The sequence below is a fragment of the Lissotriton vulgaris genome, chromosome 1_1 (genome assembly GCF_964263255.1).
Source record: "Lissotriton vulgaris chromosome 1_1, aLisVul1.2, whole genome shotgun sequence".
In the NCBI taxonomy this organism is placed as follows: domain Eukaryota; kingdom Metazoa; phylum Chordata; class Amphibia; order Caudata; family Salamandridae; genus Lissotriton; species Lissotriton vulgaris.
The window spans coordinates 99,190,050-99,204,121 of NC_141685.1; the positions used below are offsets into that span (position 1 = coordinate 99,190,050).

The 14,072-nt window shown below is 42.6% G+C and overlaps 1 protein-coding gene across 1 annotated transcript in view; it reads right to left on the bottom strand.

Annotated features, from left to right (window-relative positions):
- Positions 1-344: 344 nt before the first annotated feature.
- Positions 345-14,072, bottom strand: part of LOC147737568 (uncharacterized) — a 56,914-nt gene continuing 43,186 nt past the window's right edge. Inside the window, exon 2 of the mRNA XM_086936481.1 lies at positions 345-4,098. Within this exon, the coding sequence (XP_086792607.1) occupies positions 1,858-3,180 (1,323 nt within the window). The 5' untranslated portion in view covers positions 3,181-4,098 and the 3' untranslated portion in view covers positions 345-1,857. The remainder of the gene's footprint in view (positions 4,099-14,072) is intronic.

A 14,072-nucleotide genomic window follows, 5' to 3' on the forward strand; every position in this document is an offset into this window, starting at 1 on the left:
AGGTTAATCCGTCACGCATGTTAACAGGAAAAGGTGTTGAGGGTATTGTGGACAGATACGAGCACTAATCAAGACTTTGGGCGCCATGTTGCGGGAATTTTGCTCATGCACAGAACTATGCGCAGGAAACCAGGACCTCAGTGTATTGTGGTGTACCAAAAATCCACCTCAGTGCCCAGAACCCCTATCCGACTAGCAACAGTGTCTCATTCATTCTCCGTACTACAGCGAAGCTACCAATGAACAAGCGACTTTGGGACCTCTCAGGAATAGTGGGAATCAAGAACACTCTTTTGTTTTTATTCTCATAAATGTCCACAACGTGAGCAATCAGAGACACGGTATAGTTTAAAATGTTTATTTCAACTACGTGCTCTAAGATGCAGTATATTTGCTAACAAGTAAAAAGATGCATAAAATCAATACAATCAACATTGTTACAATTCCATAAAATACAGAGGGAGAAATCATATTATAATGATAGTGGAACCAGGTCTATAGCGCCTTGTGTACCACCCTCCCCTTGCTAGGTGCTAGGTATTATAATAATAGAAGATCTCTAGGTTAAAACCGGGAACCCCATACCTCCAAAGTCAGGTGAAGTGAACCGCATCCCAGATCAGCAGAGCTCTTTGTTGATTGAAAGGTTTTTCCCAAGTGCTAGACTCATGCATGCAGTGCAATATTAAAAGCACCTGAGTTTCAGAAATGAGCAGCTGTGTTTGTGTTGTGTTTAGAGCGTGGGCCGATCAACCTGCATCAACAGCATACATTGTTATTTTAACCTTGAACACTTTGTGCAGACTTGAGGTCGCAGTGTGAGTCTGGAGATGTGAAAAACAGATCGTTCTCATGTGAAGGAAAAGCAAGCAGTTTGTCTTTATAAAAACAGAGATGTAGTGTCGTGTGCAAAAGCAGCAAAATGGCGTTTTCGCAACTAACTCACTTATGCTAATATAGCAATGTGTACAGGCAGAATCATATTCATCCCTACACTTTTACAGGTAGCATGGACAGGAACACTTGGATGTTTTTCTTTGCAACTCTTCATCGCCAAATAAAAACCACCAGTGCTTCTTTTCTTTTATTCCACATTGTGCTAGTCTCCCAGTAGATTTCCTGTTATATCACGTTTTTTTTTCTATGTGTACCGAAGTGAACAATCACTGGGAACAGACACTTTAATTATTCTACAAATCTTTGGTTTTCTTCATTTCTTCTAGTCGACTCTTCATTCATCTGGTATTTGAATAACCCACATAATTATATATTTGTTCCTGTAATTCCTTCATCTCACAATAACTGCACTGTTCTGCTCCTGTATATGTCTTCAAATGAGTCAATATTATTGTTAATGTTCGTAATTTCTTTCTGAATTCACTGCATCTCTAGGAATATTTCTAAGTGAGTTAAATGAAGGTGTGTGTTCGCTGAGGCTATGTAGGATCAGAAATTGACAAAAGCTCGTCACACTTTTAGTGCAATTGTAAGGTTTACCCCAGGTGTGTTTGCAATTGACAAAATCACTTCTGACATTCATTGCAATGCTCTTTTTTACTCTGTGTGTGTTAGTTGATGTATCCGTAGGTTTAATAACTGACAGAAGATATTCACACATTTGCACCTGAAAGGTTTTTCTCTGTGTGCATTAACTGATGAATCCTTAATGCGAAAGATTTCCTAAAGGTACTTCTACACTCACTACAGTTGTACAGTATTTACAGAGTGTATGCAAGCTGATGTCTACATAGGCTTGATAATTGACTACATTTCTTCACACATTCATTGCACTTGAAGGCTTTTCTTCTGTGTGTGTTCGCTGATGCCTGTTTAGGATTGATAATGGACTTTAGCTTTTCAAGCATTTGTGGCATTTAAAAGATTTGTTTGCCCTTTGTGAGCTCGCTGATGATTTCCTAATGCTGAAGAGTAAGTAAAACTACTGCCACATTCACTGCAATGGTATGGTTTTTCCCCTGTGTGTATTCTCTGATGTCTGCGGAGGTTTGAAATGTGACTGAAGCTCTTTACACATTCAGTGCAATGGTATGGTTTTTCCCCTGTGTGTGTTCGCTGATGTATTTGGAGTTCTGCTAACGTACTGAAACTCTTCACACATTCACTGCAATGGTATGGTTTTTCCCCTGTGTGTATTTTCTGATGTACGTGTAGCTGTGAAATCTGAGTGAAGTTCTTTGCACATTCCTTGCAATGGAATGGTTTTTCCCCTGTGTGTATTCTCTGATGTCTGTGGAGGTGTGAAATGTGATTGAAGCTCTTTGCACATTCCTTGCAATGGTATGGTTTTTCCCCTGTGTGTGTTCGCTGATGTGTTTGGAGTTCTGCTAACGTACTGAAACTCTTGGCACATTCACTGCAATGGTATGGTTTTTCCCCTGTGTGTATTCTCTGATGTGTGTGGAGGTTTGCAATTTGACTGAAGCTCTTTACACATTCCTTGCAATGGTATGGTTTTTCCCCTGTGTGTGTTTGCTGATGTATTAGGAGTTCATGTGACCGACAGAAGCTCTTCACACATTCACTACAACGGTATGGTTTTTCCCCTGTGTGTATTCTATGATGCCTATGGAGGCTTGATAATTGACTGAAACTCTTTACACATTCCTTGCAATGGTATGGTTTTTCCCCTGTGTGCATTCGCTGATGTATTTGGAGGTTGGATAACTGACTGAAGCTCTTTACACATTCATTGCAAAGGTATTGTTTTTCCCCTGTGTGTATTCGCTGATGTCTTTGGAGGTGTGATAACTGACTGAAGCTCTTCACACATTCAGTACAATGGTATGGTTTTTCCCCTGTGTGTGTTCGCTGATGTGTTTGGAGATGTGATAACTGACTGAAGCTCTTCACACATTCAGTGCAATGGTATGGTTTTTCCCCTGTGTGTATTCTCTGATGTCTATGGAGGTCTGTTAACCGACTGAAGCTCTTCACACATTCAGTGCAATGGTATGGTTTTTCCCCTGTGTGTATTATCTGATGTCTATGGAGGTCTGTTAACCGACTGAAGCTCTTTACACATTCAGTACAGTGGTATGGTTTTTCCCCTGTTTGTATTCGCTGATGCTCTTTTATGGTTTCTAATTGGCTAAAGTTCTTGACATATTCAGTGGAATTGCACGATTTTTCTCCTGACCGTGTTTCCTGAAGGGTCAGCATAGTTAATAAACTACTTGCGTTATTTTCACATTCCCTGTATGCGTGTTATATTTTGGACGCTTGATTTCCGATTTAACACTAAAATACAAGACTCACTAAATACCTGCCACATTCATAATATCAGTAAGGCTTCCTTGTGGGTGATTGCATCTTTAGATTGGATAATGGCTTCGCATGCTTGCGGGTAAAGCTTAATCTTTGTTCAGGTAGGTGCAAATTGGGACAATACTCTGTACTTTAGAGAGCAGAACTCTCCTTTCCTTCAGCCTTCAGTTTTTAGGCTCCACTTCGTTGTGCTTTTCCCTGGTGCCTGCGGTTTGGCTAGGAAGAGTTTGCAATACACCTAGAGCACTGAATGGTGGTCTGTTGCCAGTTTAGATAGAGAAGCACTGCTCTAGCAACATCATGATAATGAATCGACTTGCAATGTGTACAGCTACTCCAAAGAGTGTCCTGGGGCAAAGCACAGGTCAGAAAAGAAAGTAAATCAGTTTGTTTCAAACATGGACAAAAAGCCAATTTTTCAACCTTTTTTAAACATTATCATATTGCTAACAGATCAACGCTGAAATGGGATTTTGTTCCAAGCTATGGATCAAAAATAGACACGAGACCTTCCTCCAACTCTCATACCGGCCTCATGATCAAAGCTGGTGTTGGACGCTTATTTATACAGCAGGTGATTTGTCAGTTTTGTTGCCTTAATTTTGTAGAGGTCATTTCTTCGTCTTGGGGTGTCGAGGTGCAGAGCTCAGACACGTACACTCACTGAATTGCCTTTGACTGCTTCTTCCTGGATCTGTCCTCTGCCTCTGATTGCACTGATGTTTATGGAGCTCCTTATTTTTGATAGTTTTTTCAGGTTTAATGTGTTATCTTCATTATTCATAATCAATCCGTGCCTTTAAGTCCTATTTTCTATCGGATGCAAAGAAATGCAATATTACTAAATGCAAATGTAAAGAATGTGAATACACAATATTTAACCAGCTGGATAAGACATCTCTTCTCTACCATATTTAAAATTTAGTAAGGAACATTTTACCATACATGGATATTTAAATAAAACTGTGGTTGAACATGTCACATTGTATTTACTTCTGAAAAGGCAGTGAATTACCATTATTGACAGAGTAACTTACTAAAGAAAGGGCAGCCACAGAGAACTCGTGCTACAGGTAGAGTTTTACGTAGATATACATGGACAAGATTTAATTTAAACAGAACAGATTGTGGAAAAAGAGAGGAATCAGGAAGCGCTGCTGTTAATTTAGTTTCAGGAAGTATCTACCAAAGATAGCTCTTCAGGAAGTGTATAACAAAGGTAACTCTTCAGGAAGTATTTAACCAAGGTAACTTGGAAGTGTATAACAAAGGTAACTCTTTAGGAAGTGTCTAACAAAGGTAACTCTTCAGGAAGTATACATGACAAAGGTAACTTTTTAGGAAGTATATATGACAACGGTAACTCCAGACACCGTCTTCCACAATGCTTTCATGTTCACACTGGATCAGCTCAAATGCCAACTCCTGCCAGTTACCTTGCAGCTCATTAAGGGCCTTACTACGAGTGCGACGGCCCTCATGATCGCCGCACTCACTGTGGCGGTCCAACTGCCACCATCCTGGTGGTCTGACCGTCGTATTATGAGTGTGGTGGTGGGACCCCCACGAGGCCGCCACCCCGCGAGGATCAAGGATCCCGCTGTGGAGGCGGTCTGCAAACACCCTGAATATGTTGACAGTGCCGATGCCGACATCGCTGAGCATATTACGGTCTGCATATCCACCGCCCTTTTCATGTCGGGGACCCCACCATGAAAAGGATAAAGGACATGCAGGTAAGGGGGCCCTCACAGGGCCCCGGCCGAATCTGCTCCTGGGGTTGCATTCGGGGGGCACATGCTGTGCCACCCCATGGAATTGCACCCTTGTTCCTGCACAGTGTGGCATGCATGACATGGCGCAGGAACGTGCTGCAGGTACTCTTAAGGTGGTGATATGCTGTTTATACTCTCAAATGAGCCTAATACAGCCGCCGCGAGACCGCTGCTGCACCGCCACCCAGCCTGGATTAGGTCATAATCCGGCGGCGGGCTCTCAATGGGCTTGGCAGTCTGCCTGGTACCTCCGCTGTGGTAGTCCCATTGGAAGACCGCCACACTCGTAGTAAGGCCCTAAGTCACCGTCAACACATTTTACAGCCCTCCTGGCTCAAGCATTTCTGGATCCTTCTAACCTGGAAGACTGGAGCATTATCCCGAGTTGAGGTGGATTTTCTATCAGCGTAATATATATCCATCTCCGTTGAACTATTGACTGATTCTGAACTGAAAGGCAACTTACAAAAGTGAGTCTTTAGTTCTTCCTAAAGTAGGTAAAGTTATGATCCGGTTGTGTTTCAATCAGCAGCTCCTTCCAGGGTTTTTTGTAAAACAGAATGAGGAGCTGATTCCAATGGCCCGTCTTTATATTGGGCACACAGATAAAGCAAAGAAATATTAAATCATGTCATTTATTATTCAACGATATCAGTCATTTATTCCTTATAGAGAATCCATCACAACCAATAATTTAACTGAAATATCCCCCAATCCAACAGATGTGTGCATATTAATAATTGCTTTCCATGTTCCTGTTTTCCATGATATTTAACTTATTGTTGTCTGTCTGAAGGCCAGGATGCTACTTTGTGACTCAACAGGGCTTTGGTAGAGCGGGAGGAGGTGTCTGTTGTCCACAGGTGGTCACATTCCTCCATTCCCATATTTCTTTTATCCAGGTGTACCTCATTCCATGTCCTTCAGCTCCCTACTCCCCTCTGTTTGTGTACTCACTCTACACACTAGAAGCATGCACACAGCAGACGTCAGATAATAGTCATAGCCTGATAGTGCAGAGGCCATGGTTGGTAGTATGGTGATCACAAGCTTCGTTTCAGAAGGTTATCTGGGAGGTCCAAACAGAGGAGGCGCACAGGCGGGTGCTTATGAGGTACAAACAGAGGAGGAGCACAGGTAGGTGCTTATGAGGTATAAACAGAAGGTGCACAGGTAGGTGCTTAGGAAGTACAAACAGAGGAGGAGCTCAGGTAGGTGCTAATGAGGTATAAACAGAGGAGATGCACAGGTAGGTACTTATGAGGTACAAACAGAGGAGGCGCACAGGTAGATGCTTATGAGGTACAAACAGAGGAGGTGCACAGGTAGGTGCTTATGAGGTATAAACAGAGGAGGTGCACAGGTAGGTGCTTATGAGGTATAAACAGAAGGTGCACAGGTTGGTGCTTATGAGGTATAAAGAGAGGAGGTGCACTGGCAGGTGCTCTTAAGGTATAAACAGAGGAGATGCAGAGGTAGGTGCTAATGAGGTATAAACAGAGGAGGTGCACAGGTTGTGCTTATGAGGTATAAAGAGAGGAGGTGCACTGGCAGGTGCTCTTAAGGTATAAACAGAGGAGATGCAGAGGTAGGTGCCTATGAGGTATAAACAGAGGAGGTGCATATAGGGGCATATGATGTACAGAGGAGGCACACAGGTAGGTGGGTGTACCCCTCTGCGTCTGCTTCCATCTGTACTAGGTGGTGTATTGGTGTCCACTGGATCCTATTCCTGCGGCCTCACGTGGACCCTTGCTGCGTGGATGTCACAACATTAACCCCTTAGTTCAGGGGAGCAGAGCCTCAGGAAACACAACACCTGGAGGCCGTCTGCCTCGAGGGAGAGATCCAGGTGAGGGTTCCTTGTTTAGGACTAACTGCTGTCAGCTCATTGACACCTTTAGGCATTTGTTTGCGCTCTATAAATCCTTTTTATTTCATACAACGTTAGAGAGACATCAAGATGAACAGGAAAATGGAAAAGTGAAGAGGGTGAAGGAGGAACACCAGGAGAACACCAGGCATAAACAAGCTATTGAAGGCAAGAACAGATAATGAGGAACAGAAATGGGGGCAGTGACAAAAATGTCAGTCTTGTTGGCTGCAATAAAGCACTTTAAAGCATTGTGAGAAAGTGAGGATATGCAAACTGAGCTCTCTTTGTGTTGTTCCATTTATTACAATCATTTCAGTTGTCGTTATTATTATTGTTAATGTATAACTATTATTGCATACACTAGGTCTCGCAAGAAGAATCAAAGCACTAAGTGGTTATCTACTCCTGGATACCACTGAAGGCTTCCAGGAGCACACAACAAACCATGCTCTGAGACATGCCCCGGTGTGAGCAACGCTCTGGGATAAACTGTAACAAAAGCAGTGCAAGCACTGTATAAATGCTAGCGCGGTACAGTATCTTGCAGGCACTGAAGGATGCATGGCTCAGCAGTCTATCAGCAAAAACCCTAAAGAGGCATGCATGACTCAGCAATAAGAGCACAAATACATTTGAAGAATGCATGGCTCAGCAGTCTATCAGCAAAAACCCTAAAGAGGCATGCATGACTCAGCAATTAGAGCACAAATATATCTGAAGAATGCATGGCTCAGCAATCTGTCAGCAAAAAACCCTAAAGAGGCATGCATGACTAAGCAATCAGAGCACAAATAATTCTGAAGAATGCATGGCTCAGCAGGGTCCACTATCAGACTGTTGTGACGCATGCAGGCAGCAGGATTCTTGCATGAAGTTATGCTGTTCTATAATTCACTCTTTAACTTGTTATCATCCATGCTCCTGGTTACTTGTTCAGGGTCTAATGTAGTATAGGCCTCTAATCTTGTTTTGCCTGAAGAGCCAATGTCTCTCATTTAATATCTCTGTTCTGCCCATAGACGGTACTGCTGTCTTACATCCTAAGTTCTTACATTCGGGGAGGGAGGTAGGGAGGGATGTGGGGGACAAGGGTGAGATGGGGAGAGGGGTGGGGAGGGATTGAAAATGGGGTTGTATACTACACTGGTTGTTTCCTTCTGCTTTGTTTTCTGTTTCTTTTACGTTGCTGCTTTGTTTTCTGTTTCTTTTACGTTGCGAAAGATAACGCTTTTATAGTATCACACAGGTCATGCGTTTACCAATGCCCACATACTAGAGATAAACCACAAACCCTTCAAATTGTAGTCTCATACCGCGCAACAACTGGTATACAGAGGGCGGCTCTCTATGCGACCACAACTCTTTAGATGGTTAAAATCAATTTCTTAGCTGAAAATCTCAATGTAGTCTCATTGAATGTCAAGGGTCTCAACTACCCAGTGAAAAGACGGAAGGTTTTTGGATACCTATCTAAATCAAAAGGGGATATCATCCTGCTCCAAGAGATTAAGCTCTCAGAGGAGGGCATCAGCTTTATTAACCTCAACTGGATCTCCCACACACTCTGCTCCTCGACAAACCACAAGAAGGGAGGAGTGATCACCATAATCTCAAAAAAATCGAACCTATCTGTTACCTCACACACACACGACACAGATGCAAGACTATTAATTACCCACCTGTTAATGGACGAAGATCCCATTTATGTAGTAAACATATACGGTCCTAACTCTGATGCCCCAGACTTTTGGGAATCAGTCTCCCTAGCCATAGAGACCATCCCACAAGATGAACTCCTAATTGTAGGCGGCAATTTCAATCTCCCAATGGACCCTTTATTAGATCGACAATCAAAATGCATGTTCCAACCTTCTCGCTCCCACAAGTCACTCACTTGCCTGTGCACCAAATTCGTACTAAAGGATTCTTGGCGCCTCCAACATCCTGATGGGAGGGACTATACCTTCTACTCAGCCCCACATAATTCATACTCCAGAATTGACTACATTTTAATCTCTAGCCCTTTCACTTACCTCATCGAGGAAACAGACATCGCTCCAAAGCTGATCTCTGACCACTCCTGCATTAGCGCCAAACTTGCGTGCTCCCATTCGAGTTTACCCCCAAAACACTGGTGATTTAATGAGGAAATTCTATCGGACCCTGAAAGCAAACAACAAATAGAAAACGCCATAAAGGAATACATCTCACTGAATGATTCCCCTGATATGAACACCTCCACAGTCTGGGACGCCCTGAAAGTCACAATTAGAGGGGTGATTATTGGCATTAGAGCAAGGACCAATAATAAACTTAATGTAGATCTAGACAAGCTTGAAAAAGACATCAAGATCCTAGAAACCACCCACTCGACTGACCTTGATAACAAACTGGTTTTAGAGCAACTGATCAATAAGAAGTACGAATATAACACTATTGCAAGCAGACGAGCCGGTGTTTGGGTTAATAAGTTCAAAGCCATGAAACTATGTGAAGGGAATAGAGCTGGAAAACTTCTGGCGTCCTACCTCAAACACAGACAAAAATTACTCACTATTTCATCAATCAAAGACTCCGCTAACAATACACACACCAAACAAGAAAAAATTGTTGACACCTTTAAGACCTTTTATGAAGACCTCTACAAGAACAAGATGTCATTCGACCCAGTCGCTTGCACTAATTACCTAGATGCCCTGAACCTCCCCAAACTCTCTGATGAAGATAGTTCTACAATAGGGTCCCCCATCAAAGACACAGAAATCCTGGCTTCTATTAAATCACTTAAAAGCAACAAAGCCCCCGGTCCAGATGGGTTTTCTGCAAGCTTCTACAAAGCATTTGATAAGTCGCTCTCCCCCATGTTCTTAAAACTTTTTAACTCGATTGCCTCCTCTGGCAGTGCTTCGGAATCAATGGGCGAAGCCACTATAATTGTTATCCCGAAGGAGGGTAAAGGCACCCTTCTAACTAAAAACTTTCAGCCCATTTCGCTTAGAAATCTGGACTGCAAAATGTATGCGAAAATTCTAGCGAGTAGACTTAATGCCATTCTCCCCAAATTAATCAGTAACTCCCCGGTGGGATTTTTAAAACATTGTATGTCCAATGACAACACAAAACTATTATGCCATATCCATTAGAAAGCCAAAATAATACCCACCCCAATTTTGGCCATAACCCTTGACGCTGAAAAAGCGTTCGATAGAGTATCTTGGTCCTTCTTACATCACTGCATGAAAGCCTTTAATTTAGGCTTTAATTTAGGGAATTTCTACATCAATATGGTAATGGCCCTTTATTCTTCACCGTCTGTTAGAATCGCCATCAATGGCTCCCTTTTGGACTCATTTCGTTTACAACAGGGCACCAGGCAAGGCTGCCCCCTCTCTCCAGCCCTGTTTCTCCTGGCCCTTGAACCGCTCATATCAGGCATAAAACAAAATAAAGAAATAGCGGGAGTGAGCTTCGGGGACACACAGGTGAAACTAGCTGCATATGCTGACGACATTCTAGTGGCGACAGAGAATCCAGAGACCTCCATCAAATCTCTCATGACTACCATAGAAAGATACTCGCTACACTCTGGGTACAAATTGAACCGTGACAAGTCAGAGGTTAAGCTCCTAAACGTTTATGGTACCAGAGAAATGCTGGGTGCCTCAGGCCTCATATGGAAAACTGGTTTTATTAAATACCTGGGAATCGAATTCGGCATCTCCCTTCTCAAAACACTTCATCACAATGAATCCATCACTCTAGACAAAATGAAATCACAACTGGATGGCTGGTCCCCCCATTTTATAACTTGATGGGGAAGGGTCGAAGCCATTAAAATGATGATCTCCCCTTTAGTGAATTATCTCATTACAATGCTCCCTCTCACCTTGTCCCAGTACTTCCATCACAAATTAGATACTCTACTTTCTAAATTCCTATGGAAAGGGAAAAGGCTAGAATTAGCCTAAAAAAGCTACGCATCGACAAACCCTTGGGTGGGGTCAATCTAGCGGATTTTAAACTATACCAGATTGCCTTCCTTACCAAACAAGGCTCTTACTGGCTCGCGCCACCAGCTGAATACATTCCTGGATGGCTAAACGTTGAGAAAGCCCTTTTCAAAAATCTTGCTCCAGCGTCCATTCTTACTGCTAAAATGAATACGGTCGGTTGCTCAATATCCATTTTTAAAAATACAAGACTTGACCTCCTAAAAATTTATAAACTCCTGACTAACCACATAAGGTGCTCTGACTGGGAGTCGCTATGGCACAGTCAATTAATAATGTACAAAGGGAAACCACTACACAATTAGATCTGGATTAATAATAGTATATTTTTCCCACACCAACTGTTTAGTAATTCTTACCCATTCTCTTTTAAAGAACTCCAAACCAAATATGATGTAGAAGCAATAGAATTTTACAACTTTTGGAATATTAAAACAGAAAACTCCAAAGCAAAACTGTCCAAAAAGCCGCCCTCCCTCCCAAGCTCCCTAGCTGCCTTCAATAGGCTGGGCCACCAGGTCTCCAGGCTTTACAAAATCCTACGGCCACAGCATTCCAATCTCAATAAAGACCTTCGGCAGTTCTGGGAATCATACTCTTCGGTACCAATTTCAGAAGCGGAGTGGTCCAAAACCTGGGAATCAACCATGAGACACAAAATAAGCCCTACACTCTCCCAGACGAAGTTTTGGCTTCTCCACAAAGCTTTTTGGACAACGGCGCGTCTCTTTGCACACAATATTAGAGACAATGCCACATGCTGGAACTGCAACGAGAAAGATGGTGACCTTGAACACCTTTTACTAAGCTGTGTCTGTGTTACAGCCTTCTGGGACAAAGTCTTTGCATTCATTGCAAAAGTTTTCTCCTTCTCCCCCACCAAAGAGTTTTCTACCTTAGTGCTGGGCTTTACCAGAGCTGATTCGCTCTCAGATGATGACAGGGTCTTAATTGACCTTTTGTTCACCGTTGCTGTGAAGATAATTCTGAACAACTGGAAGGAGACGCGTAAAGCCTCCTTTAAATGTTGGCTAAACTGGATCACCAACCTGAGAGGCGCTAATAATATCTCTCTCCAAAATACCCCATGGCACCCTCCTCATAGACAAATATGGATTTCCCTTGACAATTATTTTAGCGTACATAAACCCCCATGATTTTTCACACTTCCCAACCTTCATGCCCATATGACCGCATATACTTACCACCAAGCCTACTCTGTAACGTACTTGTCGGCTTCAGGTAATCTTCCCAGGGAACGTTGAAGTCTGTATTACCAGTGTCCATCACCCTTGTGTAGATACTATATATGATGTTTATGACTGTTACTATGCTGCTTCCATTTATTGCTTTATTGTTGTCTTAGTCTTAATTTACTCTGATTTTCTGTGATTGTCACTCCCAATACAGATATTTTTCCATTCATTTACTTATTGTCCCTTATGTTTTTTTACTGTATGTTTCTGTTTTGGAAACTACCAATAAACATTTGTGAAATAAAAAAAATAAAAAACAAATATACTCTATGTAGGAAGAATAAGAGGAGATTTCTGTGCGTGCGTGCACAAACTTATGCTATGCAAATGTCGTGCACAGCTCTTCTGTGTGCACACAACTGCGCTGTAGAGGATACAAACACAGCAAGCATAGCTTAACAGTCTTGTGCACAACTGCGCTGTATTGGATCCATACAAGATGTGTGTGGGGGGTGTGGTCTGGTGTGTGTGTGACTGGCACACGGGTTGAAAGCAGGATAGCGCAAGTGTGCACAATTGTACTGTGTTGTAGTGTGCACAACTACATTGTACAGCAAACCAGTTAGGAGTTAACAGTGTGCAGAACTGCACCATACAGGAAGCATGAAAGGCGTAACTGTTTATACTCCGCAGCACAGCAGTCTATATAAAGCATATATGGCACTAAAGTGTGTGTACAATTGTACTGTGTAAAAAAGAAAGCATGGCTCAGATGTATGCAAACATTATTTTCACACTAAGCATTTAAGGCCTAACACTATCAAATCAAATGATAGAATATTTATTAAGCGCACATATCACTCGAAAGTCTCATGGCGCTGGTGGATGACTCTGAGAAGAACTTGATTTGGTGCAGTTAGATGTCAAACAGCAATGTATTTAAATTCCTACGAAAAGAGTTATGATCACTTGTGGTGCGTAGATATAAGAACAGTTTGTTCCAAAGAGACGGAGCAAGGAACGAGAAAGATTTCCCTCCACATGTGGTGGTACGGATTCTGGGAGATGAGAGGAGTGCTTGGTTGCTGGATCTCAAAGTTCTACCAGGTTGATACCAGCTTAACTTTTTGGTCCACAAATCTGGACCTTTTACGTACATATTCATATGCGTCATGCAAAGAATCTTAAAGTGTATACGTTTTCTTACAGGCAGCCAGTGTAAACGCTTCAAACTGGGTGTCGATGGAGATCTTGGTGGAAGATTAAGTACCAGCCTTGCTGCTGTGTTCTGCAGAACCTGCATCCTTGAGAGAAGGTTTTCATTGGTAGAAGATAGCAGGGCATTCCCATAGTCAATACGACTAATAATTAGTCCCTGGACTAGTGGTTTTCTTGCCTCCGTCGGAATCCACTTGAAACTTTGCGCAGGCTACGCATGAGCCAACTCTCTTATTAACATGGTCTTTCATTGACAGTGTGTTGTCCATTTGAAAGCCCAGATTTTGTTGGAGTAGGACAAAGGCCAAGACTTGAGGGCCACCAATCAGGTGACCAATGCTCATAAGCCTTGCCATAGAGCATTATCTCGGTTTTTCCTCCATTCTACTGTAAGCGGTTGGTGCACATCCACTTATCAATATGAGACATGCAATCTTTGAAACAGGACTTGGTTTCCAATGGGTCTGGACCAAGAGTGACCAGGATCTGAGTGTCCCTCATAACATAACATAACATCAAAGCCATGGGATCTACTCTCTTTGGCCAGAGGGGTCACATAAAGGTTAAAGAGTGTGGGTCCCAAAATAGAGCCCTGTGGTACTCCCATCCTGACGGATCTACTACAGGGGCTGGTATTTCCTACCTGTGCTATCGTAGTTCGATCGGTTAGATAGTTTTTGAGCCACTGTAAAGCCTTTCCCCTGACACCAAT